General features: G+C 46.5%; 2 protein-coding genes across 7 annotated transcripts in view; one reads left to right on the top strand and one right to left on the bottom strand.

Annotated features, from left to right (window-relative positions):
• Positions 1–1373: 1373 nt before the first annotated feature.
• On the top strand, positions 1374–23768 carry TMEM243 (transmembrane protein 243). 2 transcript variants are annotated; one of them, XM_061198487.1, is made up of 5 exons: positions 1374–1595; positions 2141–2429; positions 20395–20445; positions 21812–21916; positions 23201–23768. In XM_061198487.1, the coding sequence occupies exons 2-5, from the start codon at positions 2352–2354 to the stop codon at positions 23321–23323; spliced, it is 357 nt and encodes a 118-aa protein (XP_061054470.1). In that variant the 5' UTR covers positions 1374–1595; positions 2141–2351; the 3' UTR covers positions 23324–23768. The 2 variants fall into 2 exon arrangements, with proteins under 2 accessions (XP_061054470.1, XP_061054471.1); XM_061198488.1 differs by lacking the exon at positions 1374–1595 and having other exon boundaries at positions 1606–2429.
• The window catches only part of DMTF1 (cyclin D binding myb like transcription factor 1), a 43892-nt gene continuing 42566 nt past the window's right edge, over positions 23655–24980 (bottom strand). For all 5 annotated transcript variants that reach the window (XM_061198483.1, XM_061198486.1, XM_061198482.1 and 2 more), the window contains one exon: positions 23655–24936. In XM_061198483.1, the coding sequence (XP_061054466.1) occupies positions 24827–24936 (110 nt within the window). In that variant the 3' untranslated portion in view covers positions 23655–24826. The remainder of the gene's footprint in view (positions 24937–24980) is intronic.

Below are 24980 nucleotides of genomic sequence, written 5' to 3'. Positions count from 1 at the left end.
ACTGATGACAACTACCATTTGGATACTTACTTGCCAGGTGTCTGAAATATTCTCTATTAGATTATTTAAAAAAAAAAACGGTTGACGTTAGATATTCTAGTTCCATTTTTTATTATCTTCACTTTTTACATAGGAAGGAGCTCAAGAGAGTTTAGATGTTCGATAACTTTCCCAAGATCACATTGCTTGTAGATGGTGGCATCAGGGTTTGAGGGCAGACATGATCAACCTCAAAGCTTGCGCTATTAGTCACTCCACTGTACCTCCTCCTTTCTCTACACTGTAATCACGGGTCTGTATCTGCACTCCAGCCTCAACAGTATGACCTTGACTGTCTCTTGATTACTGTATTACCCTGTCTGGTGGTTGCCTGGTACAGAGCAGGTTCTCAGAAGTATTTGTTGAATGAATGTGGCAGCATGTAAGTGACTTAAAATTATTTATTGGGTCAAACTTCTAATAGAACTGGGTGCAAGATTGTGTAGCATTCCTCTTAGAACAAAAAGTCCTGAACAAAGAGAAGATCATTTATAAAATATGTAACTGGTAGATCAGATAGTCACCATGCCCAAATCTACTCAGTGTTGCAAATTTCACATCTGTAGCTCTGTGGCTCTTAGTCCATCCCTTGTCCTAATCCTTTGTCCCAAACTCTAGAGGAACCACGTGGAATCTTTGCTTGGATTCTAAGTGTCACAGGGCTACAATGTTGCAACACGGGCTCTCCTTGCCAACAAATGTAGTCACGGCTTTCTTCAGTGTAGGAGCCGTAGTGTCCAGGGTACCTAGCGTGGTTGCATTTGTTTCCTAATACTTATAAATGATCCCAAATGTAGAGTGACGCTATGTTGCCTAGGGGGCCTGTCCACCTCCGGTTCTCTACGTTCTCAAACCCGAAGAGGCTGACATAACGACGGGTTGGTTCTCTGTGGCTGCATATATATGCTTAATCAGCATCATCAGCAGCAGGATGAGTGGACAAGTCCAAGACATACCTGAGCACGTATTACCTCCCGACCGTCACTGTCCAGGACATAGGTTCCCTATCACAGGACAAACATACAAACAACCCTAAACCATATTTATCAACGACCCCCTTTCCGTCCTAGTGGTGCAAAGACTGGGGTGGTTAAAGCAGGCTGGTTGTTTTTAAAAAGTTTCAGCCCACTGCAAGGCTATCTTCCGAAATCTGCTCAGCCCACGTGGGTCGCGCAGGCTCTAATTACTAAGAGGCTAAGAAGCAAGGAGCGGAGGAGAGCGGCCGCCCGGCGGGGAATAAACTGGGACCTCTAGAAATAAAGCTCCGCAGCCAATGCGGCGCCTCGGCACGCGGGATTGGCGGCCTCGGCCGTGACGTGGCCTGGGCGGGCCCAGTCAGTTTGCGACGGTGGCCGCGGGTCCCGGCCGGGGGAGCGGAGCGGGGACCCGCCGCGCACCGCCCGGCCCGCGCGCCCGCTCTCTGCCAGCAGGGAAGGCCTTTCGCTCCGCGACGCCCGGGAGTCTCTGCTCCGCCTTCCGGCGTCGGCGTGGACCGGGACCCGTGCTCCCTAGTGCGGCCGGGACTCCCCAGCGAACGGGCGGCTGGGGACGCCGAGGTTTGGCCTGCGGGCGCGGGGCGCTTCCGGGAGGGTGGCCGGCCCGTGTCGGGCCGAGGCGGGATCCCCTCCTTCTGCCCCGAGAGCTCCAGGGGAGCTGCGGGAGGCGCGCCGGCCCTCGGGTACAGGCAACACCTGAGCGGGGATCCGAGTCGCTCGGCGCCGCCGCGACCTGATCCCAGAGCGCTGTGGGAGGGGCGCGCGGAGCGCTCGGCTCTGCTCCGGCGGCTTCACTTCTCCGGTCGCTGGCCACTGGGGCGAGAGGGGTGGAGCGGTGCAGACGGCTGGTAATGCCTTCTCCCAGGAAAACTCCCCCCCCCCCCCTCTGATCGTGAAGGGATCACCAGAACATTTAGAAAGCACGAGAAATTACCGTGTCACGGAGAGGAGTGGCGAGAGCGGGGAAGCGGGGAGCTCCGGGGAAGCCGATTTGCTCCGCGAGCTGCGGCGCGAGCCCGGCGGCCCGGGCGCTGAGATTTGGGGAAGCGGGAGCCGCCGGGCGGGGCGGCCACGCTGTGTTTGTTTCTTTTCACTTCCTGCGGCAGCTGCTCAAGATGAGGAGGGGAGCGGGGCTCGGGCGGAGCGGCCTCGTCCCGTGGGTCTGAGCGTCCACCCCCGCCGCCGGGACTCCGGCCCCCCTGGGCTTCGGCTATGAGCGCTCGGTGACCGGCGGCGCCGCGAGTCGTAGACCCGGGACTTCGGGAGGCAATGCTGGCTCGGCTTTGAGTGGCTTCGGGACAGTGAAGAAACCCTAAAATGGAGGACTTTTCCAACAGGACCTACGGCACCAGTGGCCTCGACAACAGACCACTGTTCGGAGAGACGTCGGCCAAGGTGAGTGCGGCCCGGGACTCGGGGCCTGGGTGCTTGTGTTTGTGGGACTGTCCTCACCCTCCCCTTCCCCGCCCCCTCCCGACCCGGAGCCCTGCTGGGTCCTTCTGCGGCCCCTGAAGGCCCTTGGAGCAAGAAAGTGCCTTCAACCCCGCTTCATCCCTCTCAAGATACTTGCGCTGCCCCTCGGCTTCCTCTTTGGTACAGGGTTGGCCAAGAGCCTTGAAGGCTGGGAGTGGAGAAAAGTTAAGAAAGTTCTGGGCTGCTGGGGGTCCTAAACGGGATTGCGGAAGCCCTCTTCCCCAAGGCCAGGTGGTCATGGTGTTTGCACATCCGCTGGTCCAGCTGGAGTGCTGACCTTCAAGAGGCTTCAGGTGTGCACCTGAGGCTTCCGTAAGAGCCCAAGAGAGGTGCTTCTGATTCGTGTTTATCTAGAGCCCTTAAGAGTTTACTGCTGAGGCAGCCGAGCAGAGAAAAAGAGAGGCGTGAAATGAGGGTTTCTTTGATGGGACTCCATTCCAGGAAGTGATCAAAGTGTCTCAGGCCCAAACAAGCTAGTAGTACATTATTTTAGGCTTTTAAAAAGTATAATGTCTTCTTACAAGCTTAATCATGTGGTGTCCTGGGCCAGTAATTGAAGAGAGCTCTTTTCCTGTCCCCAACATTAACTTTCTGAGTCATTTGGGCAAGATTAGCTAGTTTTGTTTGTTTTTTTTTTTCACCTAGAAAGTGGCATAGGTGATCTTTGACCCCTGAGAAAGTACTTTCAGCCTCTCAAAAAGTAGGGCACATATGGAGTCCAGAGCTTCTTGGGTTTCTCAGCTTCGTCAGGGACCTCTTTAGCAGAAAGGATAGGGAACTTGTACACCCGACAGCCTGGGGCATGACCCTGAATTTGGAAGCTGCCAGCCTGCCAGGAGGCTACTACTTTATTTCTTTTTTTTTAACTCCATGTGGATTTTGCTTTCTCAAAGGGACTTTATAAGAAAATGTTTTAAGCTTTATGTCTAGGAAGTTGCTCCTTGTTTATCCTGTGACTTTGCATAATCCCAGCCCACAGTACACCTGGTTTTGAAAAGCACGGCCCTGGTCCAGTAGATATTCCTGTTTCTGGTAACATTTTTTATTTACTTATTTTTTAAAATTTATTTTATTTTATTTATTTTTGGCTGCGTTGGGTCTTTGTTGCTGCACACGGGCTTTCTCTAGTTGTGACGAGCGGGGGGGGGGGGCTACTCTTCGTTGCGGTGCGCGGGCTTCTCCTTGCGGTGGCTTCTCTTGTTGGCGGAGCTCGGGCTCTAGGCGCGCAGACTTCAGTAGTTGCAGCACGCGGACTCGGTGGTTGTGGCTCGCGGGCTCTAGAGCGCAGGCTCAGTAGTTGTGGCTCACGGGCTCTGTTGCTCCACGACATGTGGGATCTTCCTGGACCAGGGATCGAACCCGTGTCCCCTGAATTGGCAGGCGGATTCTTAACCACTGCACCACCAGGGAAGTCCCTAACATTTTATTATTTTTAAAAATTTAATTTAATTTTCTTTGGCCGCATGGCTTGTGGGATCTTAGTTCCCCACCAGGGATTGAACCCGGGCCCTCAGCAGTGAAAATGCCAAGTCCTAACCACTGGACCTCCAGGGAATTCCCGTCTGCTAACATTATTGAGCATTATGTGATAGGCCCTGGGGTGTCCAAGGAACCCAGGTAGATGGGGGAAATATGTGAGCAAACGTGATGCGGTTGGATCTGTGCTCTGAGAGGGCGTAGAGGGGACATGTTGGGGTACAGGGGAGAGAGTGGTCACTTTGTTTGGGAAGCTTGGGGAAGATCTTAGAGGATGGATTCTACATTCAGAGTGTCTGGTAGCCTTTGCCTTTCAGATATGGATGCCCCTAAATTGGGGTTTGATTAGGAGAGGATTTGGGGCCTGGAGAATGGAGGCAGCTAGCTGCTTGAAGGGGTCGGACTAGGGCATCTGGCTGCCCAACTGTCCTGAGAGCCAAGAAGTTCAGTGTCTTCTCTACATACCTTGGTGCACAGGTTGGGGTTCTGGGTGATGCAGACCTCTGACCTCCTTTGACTCCTGAATACTGAGGTAGATGACTCCATAAGGGACTTGTTGATTTATAGAGACACTTAGAAATATTGATGTTTCTGACTCACTTGGGCCCAAATAGTCAATGACTGTAAGTTTCCCTGTTGCCTATGATCCATTTGAAACCCATCCAAGAAATTGACTATTCCAAATGTATCTCTGTTTATCGCAGATTTATTTAATCCAAGAGCATACACCCCTAGCATTACTTAGGCAATTTTAGGCATCATAACAGTAGAATCAGCTACTCGGAGGAAAAAAAAATAAGAATAATATGTATTTCCAGATCTCTCAGAATTGCTTCCTTGAGCTTCCTGTGTGGGGCTGACAGAATGATTGGAGATACAGAAATTGTACAGAATGGAGAAAGGAGAGAGACTTCTGGTCTGAGGATGGGAAGAAGCATCATGTTTTGTATAAATTGAGATGCCGTATCTGAGGAAGGAGAGGCGTCTGTCTTTATTTATTTTTTTAATTTATTTTTATTTATTTATTTTTGGCTGCATTGGGTCTTCATTGTTGTGTGCGGGCTTTCTCTAGTTGCGGCGAGCGGGGGCTACTCTGTTGTGGTGCGCGGGCTTCTCATTGCTGTGGCTTCTCTTGTTGGGGATCACGGGCTCTAGGCACGCGGGCTTCAGTAGTTGTGGCTCGCGGGCTCTAGAGCGCAGGCTCAGTAGTTGTGGCGCACGGGCTTAGTTGCTCCACGGCATGTGGGATCTTCCCGGACCAGGGCTCGAACCCGTGTCCCCTGCATTGCCAGGCGGATTCTTAACCACTGTGCCACCAGGGAAGCCCGAGGTGTCTGTCTTTAATGACAGCAAATGATTTTGAAGACCTGAGTGGGCAGCACACAGGGATGGGGCCTCAGTAGTGAAAGGATAGGACACGTTACAGTGGAGCCATTCCACTGGAGGACGGTCACTGCCAGAGCAGGGAGGCTTCCCCGGGACCCTGGGAAACCCTTCACTGGCCCCTGCATGTGTGTGCTCCCAGCGTGCTTTCGCCTCTGAGGAAGGGAATTCAGAAAGGGGAAAGCCCACTTCCTGTCCTATTCTGACAGGTCTTCTGAGCTTTTAGTAATCTTATTTGCCTTTTAACAACTGACCAGAGATAGCCTCTTAATTTTAAGCCTAGAAAGGACCAGAGCTTTAGGTCCAGCCTCTCCCTCTATGACCGAGATGACTGAAGTGCACGGAGCAGAGTCTGGAGGGAAGTTGTGTTTCCTCAGTGCCAGGCAGCATGCTCTGCATGCAGCGTTCTCTTGTTTGATCACCCAGTTCCTCTGTGAGATGGGTGTTGTTACTGCTATTTCACACGCAGGGAAGCTGAACTACAAAGCAGGCTACATGTTTAGTCGCACGGCGATGTTTCACGAGTTGACTAGGATAGTAAATGGTGAGGTGACTTACACAGTCTGGGTCACACGCTCCACAAGGCGCTGTGGACGTTCACATACTTGGCTCTTCCACAGGAAGTAGGTGAAGTGGTTTGCCCAAAGTCATGGAGTGAGTGAAAGATACTAGCATCTGCTATAGAAATACACAACCCAGTGGGCCTGGAGCAGCACCCTCGTGGGCAGTCCCTGAAGGATACCAAACTCCAGATTTATTCAGTCTTTAGCGTGATGTTTAGGAATAACTTTACAGACACAGCCATCGAGCGAAAGGTAAAGCAGAACAGTTTTCTGTTGTTACATAAACATCTAAGGGATAATAGACAAGAAAAGGAAAGATATTCATTCCTTGATACCTTTGGAATTACATATTGCTAGGTGGGCTGTCGCATCAATCCTGGTCAGAATATCCAGATGCTTTTTTCGTCTGTTTTTATTCCATCCCCAGTTCTGGGATGTAATACATCTCTTTCAGGGGGAAAACAAATGTGGCACAAATGCCACGATAATACGATGTATCTAAGGTTTCTGAGCATGTGCTGTTGCTTAGCACTTTCTGAAGGAGCGCTACCCAGTAGAAATATAAGATGAGCCATGTATGTGGTTTTAAATGTTCTAGTAGCCATATATTTACAAAGTATAAACAGATGCAGTTAATTTTTTTTTTTTTTTTTAAGCTCAGATTGGGACTTGAACCCACAGGCTGACACTCAAACCCACTGTCTTTTTTTTTTTAAAATTAATTAATTAATCAATTAATTAATTTTTGGCTGTGTTGGGTCTTTGTTTCTGTGTGAGGGCTTTCTCTAGTTGCGGCAAGCGGGGGCCACTCTTCATCGCGGTGCGGGGGCCTCTCACTATCGCGGCCTCTCTTGTTGCGGAGCACAGGCTCCAGACGCGCGGGCTCAGTAGTTGTGGCTCACGGGCCTAGTTGCTCCACGGCATGTGGGATCTTCCCAGACCAGGGCTCGAACCCGTGTCCCCTGCATTGGCAGGCAGATTCTCAACCACTGCGCCACCAGGGAAGCCCGATGCAGTTAATTTTAATACTATATTTTATTTAATTCCATACATCTAAAATACTATCATTTCAATATGTACTCAATATGAAAAGTGGAGATATCTTTCCATCCTTTTTTTCGCACTAAGCCTTTGAAATGCAGCGTGTATTTTCACTTACAGCCCATCTCAGTTTGGACTAGCTACTTCAGGTGCTCAGTGACCACATACAGCTGGTACTCCCGTGTCGGAGAGTGCAGTTCTAAAGCAAGTGAATTATTAGTCACGGTGGTTGTATAGTCATGATCGTGAAACATTTTTCTTTGTTGCGGGACTTCTCAGAACCTTTAAAATTTGCTAATTTTCACTGAGACTGTGGTTGGAGCGGGAGGGTGAGTACTACTTCCTGTGCTGTTTCGGTGGCTGGCCTTTTGTTCACTGGCACAGTCAGTGCCTTACTCCGTTCTTACCTTGCACGCCCCTCGCCCTCAGCAGGTCTGAGCTGAGTGTCCACGGAGCCCGCTTCAGGAAATGTCACTCTAGGAATCTATCCCCTGCTCCTCCCTTCCTAGTACAAACTATAACCTGGAGGTATTCCCCCCCAACTCTTGTCCATGGCTGCGTGTAAAATTTCCTTTGGGCCGTCTTTCTGTCTGGGTAATGGAAAGGCTTTAAGTTATCCTCAGGGCTTGTGAGTCGATCTTGATTTCTTGATTTGCTGGCTGGCTGCGGAATCATCCGAAATCAGTTTCAGCCAGTGGATTGGTGAACCTAGCAGGGAGAGGGAGAATGGTTCTCTCTGGGGAAGAGGGCAAACCAGTATCCAACAGCTACTGCGAATGGGCGAGGGGGGAATACTTCATTCCTTAGAATGTAGTGTAAGCCGGTTCCTGGACCAGCCTCTTCTGTTGATTTTCACTAATAATAAGTGATTCATCCTCTGAGAAGGGTGGTGACCATTCTTGTCCCTTTATTCCTACTTGGATGTGATGTAAGAAAAGTGAGTGACATTGGAGGAAGGCGCATACACTGGAGTCAGATAATATAGGGGGACCCTCCGTTTTAGGGAGCAAGTTAGTGGGTCCCGAGGCTCAGATCTTTGGTTCCAAAGGCGGAAGTTCCATGTTCTAAAGCACTTTCCTGATCCTTACCTCCCCTCCCTGCAAAAAAAAAAGCGAATAAACAAAAACAGTGAAAAACAAGGTCTTTTGATGACCTGTAGTCGAATTCAGACCATTCAGAATTGGAGCATTTGGCTTCTGCAAATAGTAGTGTAAGATGAGAATGCTACTTCTTGCCTTTTTCGGGTTGGAGGTGAGGGTTGTTGCTTAATTAAGAACAAAGCTGGGGTTAGGATTGTTGTGTCTGCCTGCCGCCCCTCCCTCTGCACAGAGCCCCAGAGGCTGTCCTCCGAGGGGTGCGGGCCTCCGGCCTCTTGACACAGCTTCTGGGTGATTCTCTGAGCACAACACCTGTCTCCCTCAAAGCAGAGCTAGTCGCCCAGGGGATCGGATCTGTTGTCCCCTTGCCTCTCATCCGGGCGGCCAAACCACTTTTAGTTGCCATTTCTTGTGCTGGAGAGACGGTTCAGGATGATAGACGCCAGGACTTTCTTCTTTCCTGCTCTAATAAGTCTTTTCCTCCCCCACCCCTAGACCAGAGGACTGGGGATCTCTGGGGGTTGCAGTCAGGCATTTGTATTTTGAGAAGGCTCTTGAGAGGATGCTGGCGCATAGGGAGGCTGACATCCCTGGTCTTCACCGTTGCTCTGTGGATGCCCAGTCCAGACTGGCACCTCTCCACGGATCCCTTTCCTTGAGCTGCCTCCCTGCTCTTGGCAAATGCTCTTCTTCTTGCTGTAGCACCCTCTCTTCCCCACATATCTGAATCCTGCCCAGTCTAATTTCCCACCTTCGAACCTCCCTCACAACCCAGCCTGCATCCATGCTTCCCTCCTACGAGCCTGGTGGTCAGAGACGTCTCCTGGTATTTACTCCTTGTGCTGTGAGGGATTTGTATAGATCTTGCCTCCCCGGCCAGCTTCTAAGCTCCTTGAGGGTAGGAGCCAGTTGCCTTATTTCTCCAGCCTTTCTAGCACTCAGCACAGTGCCTTACCTAGTTCTGGATTTTATATATATTAAGTTTTTTTTTTTTTAATTGAAGTATACTTGATGTGCAATATTATGTAGGTTACAGGTGTACAATAAAGAGATTTACAATTTTTAAAGGTTGCTGTCCATTTATAGTTATTATAAAATATTTGCTATATTCCCCATGTTGTACAATATATCCTTCCTTGTAGCTTATTTTATACCTAAAAGTTTGTACCTCTTCATCCCCTGCCCTTATCTTGCCCCTCCCCGCTTCCCTCTCCCCACTGGTAACCACTAGTTTGTTCTCTGTATCTGTGAGTCTGCTTCTTTTTTGTTATATTTATTAAATTTTAAGTGAAATGAGCATCTGGCATCACTAAAAAGTAACCTGCTTTCTTGGGACATCCTAAACCATCAGGAGAAGGTGGGGGCTCGTGTTCAGAAACCTGGAGTGCTGGGTACCAAAACAGGAAGGGGTGCTTCAGGCTCTCGTGCAGTTAAGGGCATCACTCTCTCCTCTCCTTGCTGAGCTTCAGCAAAGAGGCCATAAACATAACACAGTACTGTATAAAAAACTTAAACTGAGGCCTGGTCTCTCAGAAGCTGGTGGTCTGCTGAGGTTTTCCCTCTGTAGACAAGGTTGTTGCAGCTCTGTGGTAATAGACTGGGTCTACTAAACTGAGTCATTTTTTTTTCTTGGGGTCCATAGTTCATGTGTAGGTATAATGACCATATTTTCTGCACTGCCATAAGGATACGTGGGTTGACAAACTTGAGTGTCCCTATGGGGATGATGGAATGCGTTTGAAATTGGGCTGCCCTAGAAATGGGGGCCAGGGTCTGGGGCCCACTCAACTCCCACTCATCTCTGAGGACCTAACCTTGTTGGTAAGATGCCCCAATAGATGAGGTAGAAATAATACTAATGTGAGCAGCCGTTTACTGACTCTACTAAATGGCACTCTGTTCTAGGGCTTTACGTGTATCATCTCCGATTCCTAACAGCAACCCTGCGTGTTCGACCATTGTACAAATATGGATTTATTTGTACAAATATGGAAACTTCGGCTTCAGAGTTAAGTGACTTACCCAAGGCCACAGGCAGGGATGCGGCGGGAGAATAAGTGTAAATTAGGTCTGTCAGGCTCCTGACGTCCTAGTCCTTGCTGTAGGCCTCCCAGTTCTGAAGGTCGGAGCACATAAAGATCCGGCACTTCCTGTGGTACCAACTCTAGGGATCATTTTGGTCCTTAAACATGGGGAATGGACTTCCCTGGTGGTCCAGCGGCTAAGACTCTGTGCTCCCAATGCAGGGGGCCCAGGTTCGATTCCTGGTCAGGGAACTAGATCCCACGTGCAGCACCTACGAGTTTGCATGCCAGCAACTAAAAGATCCCGCATGTGCAACTGAGAGATCCCACGTGCCGCAGGGAAGACCAGCACAGCCAAATAAATAAATAAATAAATACTAAAAAAAAAACAAAAACCAAAAAAAAAAACCATGGGGAATAGGTTTGTTTTGTATTTTTACTGTGATCTCATTTCCCTAAGTGATGCTTCAATGAAAATAATCTATTTCAAATATGCCTAACTGTGAATAATATATTTCAAGTATTCTCCTCCTGTGGGGAGGAGAATCTGGCAGGATGGGTACGACAGAAATATTCACAACTGAAAGATGCTTCAGAACGTGAATCTGTGAAATAAGGGAAATGTTTCAAAGTGTCCATACATGTACCTTCTCTGGAGGGACCCGAGGGAGAGGTCGGTGTTCAGAGCTACAGGCAGCCGTGGAGGCCCCGGTGCATTTGAGAGCTCAGAGCATGAGAGTGGGCGAGTATGGGTGTGTGTGAGTCTCATAAGCTTTCCTCACGTGCTGCTACTCCTAGGGTTCTCTGCGAAGCCTCAGGACAGCAGCCCCATGATCCGGGCTCACCATTTCGCAGAGTCAGCCAGGGAGGCCAGCTGTCTCCTCGCTTCACCCCGGGGACACTGTCTCCAGGGCTGCCTCCGGCCACGGCGTGGGGGGAAGCTCCTGCCTGTTCAGGGCCACGCAGCTCTGGGGGAACTGAGGGGACCCACTGGCAAGGCCTGAGGGTTCTTGCTTCTGAGGGGCCCAGACCTCCTCCCATGTGTCACGTCCTCTCACTGTGTCTGTCCCAAGACAGCTGCCCCTTAGGCTGCTGACTGGGCCATTTCCAGAGCTTTCCTGACAAGACGTTTTCCACTGGGACTTGGAAGAAGAAAAGGAAAATCATTTCTTTTTCTTTTTCTTTTTTAATAAATTTCTTTCTTTCTCTTTTGGCTGCATTGGGTCTTCGTTGCTGCTTGTGGACTTTCTCTAATTGCGGTGAGCGGGGGCTACTCTTCGTTGCAGTGCACGGGCCTCTCACTGTGGTGGCTTCTCTTGTGGAGCACGGGCTCTAGGCGCACGGGCTTCAGTAGTTGTGGCACGTGGGCTCAGTCGTTTTGGCTCGTGGGCTCTAGAGCGCAGGCTCAGTAGTTGTGGCGCATGGGCTTAGTTGCTCCGCGGCATGTGGGATCTTCCCGGACCAGGGCTTGAACCTGTGTCCCCTGCATTGGCAGGCGGATTCTTAACCACTGCACCACCAGGGAAGTACCCTCCTTGTATGTTTAATACATGCTGATTGGATTGCCTTTCTTCTCTTTCCCTCACAAGAGAAGATAATCACTGTCTTCAGGGACCTGAAGATCTTGTGCGCAAGGAAGATAAACATGGGGTCGAGCCCTTTAATGAAAGGAGGAGCAAAGTGCCAGGGAGCGTGGAGGAAGGGGATAATTCTACTGGGGGCGTCGGGTCAGACTGCTTTTGATTTTTAGACCAAGAAGCAGAAGTAAGATTTGACTGGAGGAGGTGACCGGGAATCCCAAGCAGGAGGTCCAACTGTGTTGAAGAGGTGGGAGCAGGAAAGTGCCGGGAAGGGGGAGGGAACTGTGAGTGTTCCATTGCAAGCAGACTCTAGAACTTGGGAGGGATGGTCAGAGGAAAGCCTGGGCCGGGGGAGGAGCCTTGAGTGCTGTGCTAAGTACAGTTGTCTTCTGGAGGCTGTCGGTTGTTGAGTGTGCATGTATGTGTGCTTTGATTCAATGCTTAATTGTGTGTGTACTGCATCCTGGGGCATGTGCTGTGTGGTGGAGAGGGCATTTTTTCTCATGGAGCATATATGTACTACAAGGAGGATAGAAAGGCACTACACAAATCCTTGTTCTTCCCTCTTTTCCTTACTAAGCTTCAGTCATCCTAGCCTACTTTGTCTTCCAGTTTCTGAGCTCACTCCTGCCTCAGGGCCTTTGCACTTGCTGCACTGCCTTGTTTGCAGTATACTTCTCCTAGATCCTTGCATGTCTCATTCCTTTTTCTTTAAAAGGTCCCTGCTCAAACAGGAGGATTCCTTGACCTCCTTTTTAAAAATAGCCCCCAGCTCCACTCTGGTCACTCTTCATTTACCCTGTTTTATTTCGTTCCTAACTTCCTCACACTTAGCATGTAAAAAAGGGTGGAGAATGGATGCCAAACATCAAGGTGGGAAGCAGGATGGAGGGAAGGCTCTTCTGATGTTGGAGGGGTTGAGATTTGGGGGCCAGAGATGGACTGCATGAGGAAGAGATTCAGCATAGATATGAGGACAGAGATAACTAATAAGGCCAGGGAATGGGTGCAGGATTGGCAGAGGAACAGGCTGCCCTCCGGTCCTCTTCAGGCTGGAAGGAGTGGAAATGGGGGGGAGTTCCTCCTTTTCTCAGCATCTTTTTTTTTTTTTTTTTTTTGTAAAGATGTCTGCTGACGGACAGGCTTCAAGAGTGAGACTGGGAACCTGAGTGGAGGTGGAGCTTCAAACCACTTCCTGGAGAGCGACTGCGAAAGTCAACTCAAAATAAAAGGCCATGAAAATACAGTGAAGGCCCAGCTGAATACATGAATTTGTAGTAACACAGTTAGTTTGTTCTTTCAGCTAATATTTGAATATCTCATATATGCTGGGAATATTTAGAGGGTTGGCAGAAGGAAATGACCGGTGTCCCCCCACCCACTGGTACGGTGGCACCTTTGTAGATTCAGAAGAAGAGTCTCTCCACTCTGGGTAGTGGCAGCTCCCACAGCCGCGTGGCTTGGCTTTGTCTGAGTGAGACAGAGGTGCTTCTGCCTCTGGGTGGACGCAGGCCCTGTGGGGTACACAGCTTGGAGAGTGCAGCATTGGGCTGGGTTTCAGCCATGGGCAGTGGCCCAGAACCCAGCAGTGAACAAGGAGGACATGGCCCTCAGCCTCCCATGCCTTGCAGTGTGGAGGAGGAGACAGACAAGTAAACTGGCAGTTAACAGGTAGGATAGTTGAAAGCCTTCACAGCAAGGCTTAGCACCAGAGCCTGGAAGTGGCTGAGGGTTTGGGAGTGACTCGGGACTGGGTTTTCAAAGCATCAAGAGCAGATGAACACATCCACCAGAGAGGCTCTGGGCATTGCTGAAACTGCCAACTACTCCATGGTCAGGTTAGGGCTTTGGTGTGACAGATTGGGAATGATCTAGTCAGTGGATGCCGGGGAAGACCAGGCTCAGGGGCAGTGGAGGAGAGGGTTGGAGGAGAGAGATTTGGCAAAACGGGTGCTGAAATAATTGAGCTTGCTGAGAAGAGGAAAGGAAGAAGTTGGCATGAGACTGCCAGGGACATACATCTTAAAAATAGAGGATGTTTTTGTCTGTCTGGGCTGCTGTAACAGAATACCACACAGACTGCGTGACTTACAAACAACAAACATTTCTTTCTTTCAGTTCTAGAAGTCCCAGGTCAGAATGCCAGCATGGTTTGATGAGGACCTTCTTCCGGGTTGTAGACTTCTGTTTGTGTCCTCACCTGGTGGAAGGGGTAGGGAGCTCTCTGGATCCTCTCTTTTAAGGGCACTAATCCCACTCGTGAGGGCTCCACCCTCATGACCTGCGAACCTCCCAAAGGCCCCACCTCGTACTGCTGTCAACATTAGCCATTAGGATTTCAACTACCAGTGTTGGAGGGACACAGACTTTCAGACCATAGCAGAGGATATTACTGAAACTGCCATCTCATTCTGGCCTGGGGAGCAGGAAATGCCTTGCCCACCACCCCACCCCTCCCCACTCCTTCCTGGCCCAGTGACCCTGGGATGCGTATGTGGGTGGCACAGGCTCTGTTGGGGAGAAAGTTGAGAGGCAGAGGCAGCAGGGGAAGTCCAGGGTGCGGGAGAACTCTTTGTGTGGTCCAGGAAGTACTTTGATCACACTGAACGGGTTTCAAGGGGTCGTGGGGTGGCTGACGGAGAACTCGAAGGTGCGGAGGGTGAAGATTGACCCGGAGTGCACTTGGGGAGGGATGGGGTCTGTAGGGCTGCCTGTGATGTTGTCTGAGGACTTTGATGGAGTCGCAGAGGAAGGTGGAAGTAACACAAAACTGGAATTCTCAGTCTTCCCCCGCCCCCCGCCCCTCCCTCCAGGGCGTGTAAGGGAATGTTCTCCTGCTGTTGTCCATGCAGGGTTTTCCTTTCCCGCAAGGAGCTTTCTGTTTTGCATGGCTTCTCCCTGGGAGTGCTGAGCAGCACTGCGGAAGGACCGGCTCCTGGGCGGGAGTTGCTGTCGTGCCTCTGAAACCAGTGCTTGCTGCTGTGGCAGGAAATGAGTGGCTGGGCTTCTGTCCTCAGGTTCGGGAAACCCCGACCTGGAGGTGCCCATGGTTTACTCCTGGTATTACCATGGGGTCATTGGCCTGGGAGGCACCGTGAGGGCTCGGGCCTCCGTGGCTGGTGAGAGCCCGGCCTCTTGGGCTGCAGGGCCAGGCTGTGGCTTCTGCGGTGGTGTTGCGTGTCTGTCCTGGACCAGTGAGGCCAGGATGTCTTCTGACCAGAAGCTGAGATTTCTGACAAGTCAGGCCCCGGATGAGTGGTGAGTAGCCTCTCCTGGTGAGAGGCGCTCTAAGGAACATGCCGTCGGTCACCTCCGTTTATGGTTCTGTTATTTAAGCTTCATTCACAGAGCACCGGCCGGCAGTGTGCCAGGCTCCCGGCTGCCTTCCCCCATGGTTAATTAACTGCCAGTCTTCATGGAGGAGACTGCCAATGAATCCGTAAGTGTAAAGTCTGGGCCATGTGACCCGGGAGCCCTGAGGCAGGGGCATCTCCCGTCCTGAGAAGTGCCCAAGAAAGCCGTCCAGAAAGGGTTTACAGTGGAGGCGATGTTTGAGCTGCGCCCTGAAGGATGAGCAGTTAAATTGGGTGTGTGACATTTCAGCCATCCTACTTCTCAGCCCGCATCTCACTCTTCTGGGGACATTATGCCTTCAGCTATTTTTACGTGTCAATGTAAGAAGCAATTATGTATGAAGTAGCTGCACTTTCTGCCTCCCAGAATTTGCATAGACCCATGCGACAAACTCTTCTTAGATCCAGGAGAAGTTTGCCTGTTGTAATGATGCAGTGTGCTTACTGTCATTAGTGAGAGCTTTGAAACCCATTGTACTTCCTTCTTGGCTGCCAGGAATCTTAGTACTAACATTTGAACTTAGAAAAGTTTTCTTTACTCAGACTTTTCCTTGTAAATCCTTTGACTCCTTCTTTCTAGTCCCCAGATCCCTTTAGGAATTTTGCCATGCTCTTTTTACTGTTGCTTGAATGGGTTAGGGTTTTGCTGTGATAGCCCAAGCTTTAGATCCATTTTGGAAGCAGGCAAAACAAATTACTGTGGAAATGGAAGCGTGATTTTACTTGTTAGGGTTCCAAGCTGTCCAGAGCCAGGATTTTTCCTGGTTGCTGAGGACAAATGCCAGCTTTTGGTTATTTGGGATGTTCCCAGAACCACGATTACCACCGGAGCATTTGAAATGAATTTGGAGCTTTGTCTTGTATCAGGATGCTGGTTAATGACTGACCAAGCAATCTGGGGGGCTCCTGTGCTTTTTAATTGCTGGGGAATAGGTCTTCTACTCTGGCCCAGGTGCAGCCTGAAGCTGCTGATCCAGAACCATAAATTGTTAAAACTGGAAAGGACCAGATATCAGCCCAGTCCTCTCATTTGATAGATCCAAATGGGTTAAGGGATCCTTTTGAAGTCACCTAGCTAGTCAGTGAGATGAGAACCTTGGTCTCTTAACTCTCATTTCAGGGCCCATATGTATTAGTCTAAGGATTCTTAGACCTTTTGAACTGCTCACTAGGCTTGCGTTTTGCAAAGAGCATTGAATAGGAGACTTCTGCCATTATCTGGCTGTATGACCTTGGGCAAATCGGTCTGACTGAACCTAGTTACTCATTGGTAAATGGAGATAACATATTCCTTACTGCTTCACAGAGTTAACCTTCTCTCATCCCAGGTACAGACACTTTATAGGCACAACCATCTTTTTCTCCTTCCCCATTTCAAAGGAAAACAAAGACGTGCCTCTTTTGGGCTCAGGCTGCTCTCTCCACCTGTGCATCGCATCCCAGCCCCTTCCCTCGCAGCTTCTTTTTTTTTTTTTTTTTTACATCTTTATTGGAGTATAATTGCTCTACAATGGTGTGTTAGTTTCTGCTTTATAACAAAGTGAATCAGCCATACATTTACATATATCCCCATATCCCCTCCCTCTTGTGTCTCCCTCCCACCCTCCCTATCCCACCCCTCTAGGTGGTCACAAAACATGGAGCTGATCTCCCTGTGCTATGCGGCCGGTTCCCACTGGTTATCCTTGCAGCTTCTTGACGTTTTTTCTCCCCAGGGTCTTTGTGGAGTCCCTTCACTCTGAGCTCCCTTTTCTTTCCTCCTTGCCCACCTGGTAGTCCTCCCCCTCCAGGTTTGACTTTCTCTCATAGTCTCTCCCTGATTGCCCAAGATACCTCTCCTTTCTCCTTCGTGCCCGCTTGCGCTGTGCGTTGTGCGAACTTCTGGAGGGTAGAGATGGTTTTATTTGCGGTTGTATTTGCATCTGGGATATAGTAGATAATTTTTTTTTCAGCTTTATTGAGATAATTGAGATAATGTTTAAGTGAATAAATAAATGCCTTAAGAGGTAATATATGCTGAGTCCCTCTTGAAACTATGTTTGTATATGTATGTTGTTATGTTCAAGTGCTCACACATATAAATTCATGTACATGAGGTAAGACTGTCTCTCAGCCTGTTGCTGAGTAGATGTCTGTGGGAAGACAACTAATCCCCTGTCCTGTCATCTCTGCGGGTAAAGATTAAGGCTGATTCTGATCCTGCTGAACTTCCTTGGGGAGTGAAAATAAGCAGCAGTACAAAGTATAAAGCTCTGGTAGGGAGAATGGTTTTGTTAGATGGAAATAGGGCAATAATAAAACTGGGGAGGAGACAGCTAGTTTTTCTGAGACATAGAGAAACTGAGTTAATAGAAACTAGCTTCTGATGTGGAGATAACTCTGGTTCTGACTTGGAGCGTATTAGCTCTAACACTGCCCTTTGAAATGCTAATTAACGGGCGATTTAATTATTCTCTATTATTCTATCTTTGGAGACTGGGAGCAGGGCTCCCAGGGCTTCAGCTGCTAAAGCCCTGAAAAATCATCTCTGGGCCTAGAGAGGGGTCTCCACTCTGTGATTTGAACTTAGCAATATTCAAAATGGTTTAGCTTAGACTCTAAACTTTAGAGCAGTGCTTCACAAATTTAAACGTGCACACAGATCATGTGAGGCTCTTGTTAAAATGTAGATTCTGATTCAGTAGATCGGGGGCAAGGCCCAAGGTTCTGCATTTTTTACAGGCTCTCATGTGATGCCGGTGCTGCTGGGCCACAGACCACTGCGTAGCAAGAGTTTAGAAGGAAGTAGGAGGTCTTCCAGGGTTAACTCTGCTATTTCTTTGGTCTGGATTCCTGGTTACTTCAACAGCAGAAGGCCTAAAGCCAAGGCCTTGGCTTGGAGAAAGGAGACCCTGTGAGAAACAGTTCTGCCGTCTTCTAAATAGTTTGTCCCATCTTGGGAGTCCCAGAGAGACTGTATCCTAACAATAGAATACCTGATACTCATGAAGATGATTTGGGATTCTAGACAGTGGGCTGTCTAGAAGGCAAGCAGAGAAGTATTCATTAAAGATTAGATATATTTTCATGAATGATTGAAACCAGTTAGGCTTCCATGGATAAGTTCAACAATCTAAAACAACCACTTACGAGGAAGTCTTCATTCCTGAAAGGTAAACACTTTACTGTAGTACTTTGCTAATGGGGGTGCTCTTTGCAACTTGATTTCTTTGTCTAGACCAGCAGTTAGCATGCTAGGCTGCTGTTTCACTAAGAAGTATCAGTGGAATCTGCTGTTGCATTGAATCCTGTTTCAGTCACTTATTGGTATTGAGATTTTGGGCAAGCTATTTCCCCGAGCGTGTGTGGCCACCTGTAAAATAGTCATAATATCATTTCACCCCAGGATTTTTTAGAAGATATACAAAAGCTTTTGGCGTAGGCACCATCTGTTCACCATTATACCCCTCTCCCCTCCCCATTTCGATCCTGGTTGGCAAACTTGCTGTACCATTTGGAGAATAGTGATTCATGTTGGCTACCTCTCACCTGAACCTCTTCACTGGCCTCTTTCTATTGGTAAGAGCTCTTGTGAGGTATGCAGACCTTTACAGACTGTTGCAAATACCTGGAGCTCATAAGGAGATGGGAGCAAATACTCTTGGCTTCTTAGAATAGACCAGAAGAGTTGAGTTGAAACTTTTTCACAAGGCAGAAACAATGGGGTTCTCATAAATGGATTGTCCGTTAACACATTTTATGTTAAATACACATTTGTCTTGTGTGGGAATAAGTTAACAGTGATCAGTGATTGGTCCCTGGGTCTCTTGCCTAACAAATGGTCCTAGTTTCAGGCTCTTGTGTCTGCTGTGTTGTCTTATCTAGCTGACGTGGTGATAAGACCTGTTCTGAGCCCTCAAGTTTAGTAAGGGTGTGGCTGGAGTAGTTCAGCTTCCTTTGTCCTGTATAACATTTGAACTGCAGTGGCCTTGGTCTGGAGTGTGGTTTATCCCTGGTGAGGTCAGAGACACCAAATATACTTGGCTTTGCTTCACTCTTCCCTCCCAGCTTTGCCTGCCTGGCTCTTCTTTGGATTCTTATCTTTAGAAGCAGACAACTTGGAAATGAGTGTTCAGTTGCTCTGTGCAGGTTCCTGTGCCCTTCCCGTCTCTGAGCTTTTGTTTTCTGGCTGCTCATATTCCATATCCTGCTGTTCTTTGCTCGGACGTTACCAACACAGTCTTTAAGACTGATTCTTTAAAGACTTCAGCTTTGACTTTTCAGAACTAAGATTACTTGATATTCACATTGGCCATAAGGTCGTGTTTCCTAATCAGGTCTTAAACCCTTACCACCTTATTCTGTAAGCTCTGTAAGTAAGTTCTGTCAACCTAATACATATTATACATATAATATTAGTATATACTACTACTATTTATATATTATTGATACTTTAACTTTTCAGTTCCTATAACTGAAACCATCTAACCAGTGACCCTGTTTTAGATATCCTATTTCAAAGTTGCTTCTAACTTGCTGTATGATTTTAGGCAAATAATTTAACAACACTCACTGGACCTAAATCTACCTTAACCTGTAAAATCAGGATTGGATTAGATCAGTTTTTCAAACCATTCTTTGGAGTTGGTTGGGGTAGGGATGGGAATAACAGGAAATCTCGATGGGTAGAACCCAGGCTCCTCATTCAGATGATTCTACGTTGCATTTACTTTTAGATTACATTAAACAAGGACACCTAAGCTGTATCACAAATAGGTCCAAACTCATGATGGCACTTGACACCATCTAAGTCTGGTTTCTTATTGTTTTCAGCGAGGCTCTCGGCTGGCCATCCCAGGGCTCCTGTCCCTTTGCTTCGGCTCATACTGTTCCCAGCAGCTTGTTTTGTGGATTATTTGTAAGCCTCCCTTCCCCATCCAGGCCTTCCCAATCTTCAAAAGGCCCTAATGTAAAAATGTCCTGTCCCTTCAAGAAACCGTCTCCAGGGACTTCCCTAGTGGTCCATGGTTAAGACTCCGTGCTCCCAATGTAGGGGGCCCGGGTTCGATCTCTCGTCAGGGAACTAGTTCCACATGCTGCAACAAAGAGAGCCCGCATGCCGCATTTAAAAGATCCCACATGCCGCAACTAAGAGACCTGGCGCAGCCAAATAAAAACCGAAAAACTTCTCCAGTTAGTTGTCCATCTTCCCCAAATACCTTTTCTACTGTGGTGGCTCAGTACACTCTGCCCTTCTGCCAGTTGTTTGTGTGAAGCTCAGAGGGGCAGGATCCTGGCTCCTCCATTCTAAAACACCATAATGCCTTGCATTGTATCTTTCTAAAGTGCCATGGGTTTATCATATGGCTCAAAAACTCTTTTCTCTTTCAGGATAGAATCATCAATTTAGTTGTTGGCAGCTTAACATCCTTGTTGATTCTAGTAAGTATCTTTATTTGTGTCTCACCCAGGCTCTTAGCCAAAGTTTTGAAAACCTTAATATTGTGGTTCAATCAACTCTCCAAAAAAAAAAAAAAAGTTAACAGGGGCCAGTACATGAGCATGTGAAATATTCCGATCATAGTTAAAGTAATGCTTTCAATTTTGTTGACACTTAAACAAAAACTGCACTTGGTAAGTGGAGTAGCTAATTGATTTCCACTCTTACCCCCTGGTTAAAGGTGAAATAGCACAAGTCAAATAACTTGGTTTTCTGGGTTTGCCTAGTAAATCTGTACTATGTCAGTGGCTACCAGTAACTCTCTTCTGTACATAACCCACAACTTCCCCATTTCTGCTAATGCCTTTACTTTTATTTTGTTCTTGAAGCATGTTCATTATCCTTTGGTTTTAAAAGATTTTAGTTTTTCATCCTGTATACTACAGCTTGGTGCTATCACAATAAAATAAAACAAAGCTACATTTCCCAGTCTGAGAATGACATTTCTTTGGCACATTTTCATTAAATATAAGAGAATTTTAGTGAAGTTTGTTTCCATGACTTCTTAATAAAAAGAATGGGTATGGGCTTCCCTGGTGGCGCAGTGGTCGAGAATCTGCCTGCCAGTGCAGGGGACACGGGTTCGAGCCCTGGTCTGGGAAGATCCCACATGCCGTGGAGCACCTAGGCCCGTGAGCCACAATTACTGAGCTTGCGCGTCTGGAGCCTGTGCTCCGCAACAAGAGAGGCCGCGATAGTGAGAGGCCCGCGCACCGCGATGAAGAGTGGCCCCCGCTCGCCGCAACTAGAGAAAGCCCTCGCACAGAAATGAAGACACAACACAGCCAAAAATAAATAAATGAATAAATAAAAATTAAAAAAAAAAAAAAATGGGTAAAATGTTATATCTAAGGTAGAAAGAGAACTATAGGATATTAGAAACCTATTTTTTAGAATTTTTCATGTTAAGCAAAAACAGCTTTGGTTATTTTTTTGCTGGAGTATTCAAAATAACAAAAAGTTTAGAACTTTTCAGTATAGTCGTTAATCCTGGGGATGAGGTTTAAATGCTATCTAATCTTTGATAAAGAGGTTATTTTAAGGTTAGCCAGTTTTACTGTTCTGTGGTGGTTTGTCTCCTTTCATAAAGGAGGAAAAGGTTAGGAAGATTAAGTAGAAATACTGAAAGAAATAACACAATTGAAGGTATTTTAATATTTTATTAAATATTAACATTCCAGAAGGCAAACCTGGTGGTAGATATCGTTTTACAACGTGGAGCATTTTACACTATTACATTGCCTAAATGCCAGTCTAACCAAGTCTTAGAATTACTCCTGAGGCCTGACATAATTTCTCTTCATACAGGTAACGCTGATCAGTGCTTTTGTTTTCCCTCAACTACCTCCAAAACCGCTGAATATATTTTTTGCTGTCTGCATCTCTTTGAGTAGTATTACTGCCTGCATACTTGTGAGTACTATTTAGAATTTAAATTCAGTATCCTTGAGGGCTGAAGGTGCCTAGGGCAGAATTCCCAGCTCTGGTAGACAATCTGTATAAAAGGGTGTCTCTAATTATATGCCATCCCTCTCCCCCAAAGCATGTCACAGTTCTCAATGTTAAATTGCAGGGGTTTTTTTGAATCTGAGTTTACTTTTCTCCTAAATCCCAAAGTTGTAACCTTGTAACCCTAAAAGGAAACCCTGCTCCCTTGATAGCAAAAAAAAAAAGACTTAGGTCGCCAAAGATTTGATGTCATGTATTTAATTCATCTTCCTTCAAGAACTACATACAGAGCCCAACAGCCTTTGGGAAATGCCATTACTCCTCTGTTTCTAATAATTACAAAACTAGTCTGTTTTAATCTTTGAGCTTTATCTCCCCAAATGAAAGTAATTAACACCAAAATCTCTTTGGAAACCTAAAGCTACAGTTGTACCCTTTTCACAAGAATGTTCAATTTTACTACAAAGAAGCCTTTCTTTTAGGTAAAGAAATAAAGATGGTGGTGGACTCCCAGTTGGGTATTTGCCAAGTGTTCGGTCATTTCATTAGTTGGCTGTTGTTTTCATTTCCCTTGAGGAGAGGCAGAATCAAAACAATAAACTCTTAAACGTAATTGTTCTGACTCACATAAGGCTTTGTGCTTATCTGAGTTAAAATTAAACCAGAGGACATTTCCCAGATTCAAACTCAATGATTCTGCTATTTTCCTATGACCTGAGGGAAGAATTGGCCCATCCCACTTTGAGAGCCTGGGGAAAAAAGCTACCAGAGATGCTCTCCTCCCACTGCCAGCCGAAAGCCAGAAGTGACTGACAGTCATCTAGTTTAAAGCAAATATATGCACGTGTGAAGCCCTAGTTTTGTTGGCAGTTTGAATCAGTTAAAGGAATTAAAAAGTTGTCCTCCCTTCCAGTACCTAAAAGAGCTGTACGTTTTACTCAAATATATTTAAAATATCTGTTCTTGGATGACCTGCCAAATGACTGTGGACTCTTGGTTTAAACATTGAACAGAGTTAACTGAGAATGCAGGAATCAAGTATGGTCTTGGATATAGAAACTCAATTGGTACCACTTGAATTATAAAGAATAAGAATAAAATTCTGGCTGCATTAGTCTCAAAATTTAGGGGGAAAAAGTATATATGGATGAAATTGGTCACAGTGGAAAAGAATTAGTTGTATTTAAAATTTTTAATATTCAGCCCAGTGCTATTACTTAAACTTTTATTTAATTCTTCTTCTTTTAGATCTACTGGTATCGGCAAGGAGACTTAGAACCGAAATTTAGAAACCTAATTTACTATATTTTATTTTCTATCATCATGTTATGTATATGTGCGAATTTGTACTTCCATGATGTGGGAAAGTGAGTCTGCCAAGGAGAAATACTTACCAGGTCTCTTCATCAAAGCTATATATTTGGACTTGAATAAGAACTGGATAAGGTATGCTGAACAATGTCCTGCATAAGTCTGATACATGATTTTCATGTTAATTGTAAATCTAAATTCCCTCTTGCAGGGGAGACATATCCTAGATCACTTTGCTTTTTCTTTAAGGAGCTGATGTTGCACTTAAACATTCCCCCTTAAAGCTCAAACAGCACAAGTCATTTTCACTTTTGAAATTAAAATTTTTTATAATGGAATTGCATGGCGAAAGGCTATGTAACAAACAATCTTGCATTTTAAGACAAATACTCTTTTATTTCTGTTAAACTGAATATACAATTATTGTTCCCTAGGCAACCAACTTTTGCTTTTAACTACAATTTCACGTTAACAAAAAACACAGACGGTGAAAAGACAACTTTGATTGTGTAGATCTAATTACAATAATAAATAAAATAATTTATACAAGTTTTTTTTGACTTTTCTATAGGGGTCATATTCATTAAAGCCCTAGAGGCTAATTTTGGCTTAACCTTCTCCGGTATAGGAATGACTCTTGATTTGTTTCCTTTCATTACAGAAGCAAATTTTGTTTTTTTAAATTGCCTGAGAGGGAGAAGTTATATCAAACCCCCATCAGTTAATGCACTAAGTGAACGGAAAACTCTGATCCTCTCCTCACCTATTTCCTGGGTAACTTACTTATATAGCAAGACATGTCATAAAAGGTCATGGCATAGGACAGGCAACTTTACTTCCTTTCCCATTTAGTTTTACTTCAAAGTGCTAACTTTGTAAACTGATGACAGTGGGTTCTGAGGGGGTGAAAACTCTTAGCTTCTCGTGAATTTTGTCTTCCTACTCTCATCCGTATTAAAACAAACAAGCCTGTAGTGAATTTTCTTAACTCTCTTAATGCTTTCCTCTTTGCCCAGCCTAAATCAGCTCCCACTGCCAGCAATGGGTAAACCAAAAGTAACCACCACACCCCAAGTCTCAAACTACTTAGAAGATAATCTTTGTGGAGAAGGTCACTGGTAAGCTCTAGACCATGTTGATGTAACTTCTCTGAAATATAAACAGGCCTATCTGAGACTGGATAGAGTGCCATGTCTGATCTTTAGAGATGAATATTACTGCTTTTAAAACAGTAGTTAAGCTTTGGTGATTTTAAACCTCTCTCAGCTAAAGTGAATGAAATTCCCTGCTGACAAGTAACACTGATCACTAGGATCTCTACAGTTAAGAAAGACCCCAGTGCTCCACTCAACTACACTCTGTCATAAGACTAGACCTCAGATGATATATTTAAAGGAGGTAAAAAGTCATAGCAGCAACACTGTATGTGGCTTGAGCACTGCAGCTATTTAAAAGCCAGAGGAATGGTAAATTAAGCCTCTTGGGGGCTGCTCCTATTTCTTTGGAGATGTTGTAATTAACAGTGTGGCTTCTTTGCCTGAACTACCTGTTTCTAAGAATTACCTAATGACAGTTTACCAAATCCTCAACATCTTTTGAGTCTTCTGAAACAGGACTGCCCAGAGATGATCCAATGATGTTTGATTCTTCTCGATGATGTTGGAATATGGGATCTGTAATGAGATAAGTTTCAAGTTAATCTTAAATGTATATATCC

This window comes from Eubalaena glacialis, chromosome 8, assembly GCF_028564815.1.
Source record: "Eubalaena glacialis isolate mEubGla1 chromosome 8, mEubGla1.1.hap2.+ XY, whole genome shotgun sequence".
Classification (NCBI taxonomy): Eukaryota; Metazoa; Chordata; class Mammalia; order Artiodactyla; family Balaenidae; genus Eubalaena; species Eubalaena glacialis.
The sequence above is the reverse complement of the archived record's forward strand: the minus strand, read 5'-3'. Positions and strand labels throughout refer to the sequence as shown.